This window comes from Penaeus monodon, chromosome 32 (assembly GCF_015228065.2).
Source record: "Penaeus monodon isolate SGIC_2016 chromosome 32, NSTDA_Pmon_1, whole genome shotgun sequence".
Classification (NCBI taxonomy): Eukaryota; Metazoa; Arthropoda; class Malacostraca; order Decapoda; family Penaeidae; genus Penaeus; species Penaeus monodon.
Window position 1 is genome coordinate 15744892 of NC_051417.1, and position 553 is coordinate 15745444.

Sequence of the window (553 nt, forward strand, 5' to 3'; positions counted from 1 at the left end):
CAGGGTTCATCGGGAGACGGAAAAAGGCAACTGCGGGATTAATCCCCGAGACGAAATCCTTCCCGTGAATAGCGAAGCCGTAGGTGAGTCTTTAAAGCTAAAGGTAACTGGTAACTCAGAAGCGTATAAAAGTCAACGGCAAGGTAAAGCCATTAAAAAAAATCGACATGATGACGAAGAGCAGCTTTTTGATCCTCTGCCTCGCTTTCGGTACGTCGGAGAGAATGTATGGTGTTGAATTCCGTGACTCTGTGAGAAGGATGAGTGATATCAAATTCTGAAGCAATTTTTAAAAGTGGATCTTTCTTTCCTTAGGTTTGGCTGTGGCTGAGTCCGCCGTTGAGGAGACCCCTAGGGTAAGTTGCACGTTTTTCCCCTCTCCGAAGATTTAAATAAACGTTTAATATTAACTTTATTATAAACATCATATATCTCCGAAGACGCAAGTTGGCTTTACAATCTGTGCGTTCTTCTTTTTCAGGAGAAGCGCGGCTTCGTGGGATCCGCAGGTAGCGGATACGGTGGAGGATCCTCGGGTGGCGGAGGTCACTCT

At 45.6% G+C, this 553-nt stretch overlaps 1 protein-coding gene across 1 annotated transcript in view; it reads left to right on the top strand.

The window, feature by feature from the left end:
• The first annotated feature begins 170 nt into the window (after positions 1-170).
• LOC119593565 overlaps positions 171-553 on the top strand; it is a 4356-nt gene continuing 3973 nt past the window's right edge. Inside the window, exons 1-3 of the mRNA XM_037942523.1 lie at positions 171-210; positions 316-356; positions 482-553. The exon at positions 482-553 is cut by the window's right edge and continues 666 nt beyond it. Coding sequence (XP_037798451.1) covers positions 171-210; positions 316-356; positions 482-553 — 153 coding nt within the window. The remainder of the gene's footprint in view (positions 211-315; positions 357-481) is intronic.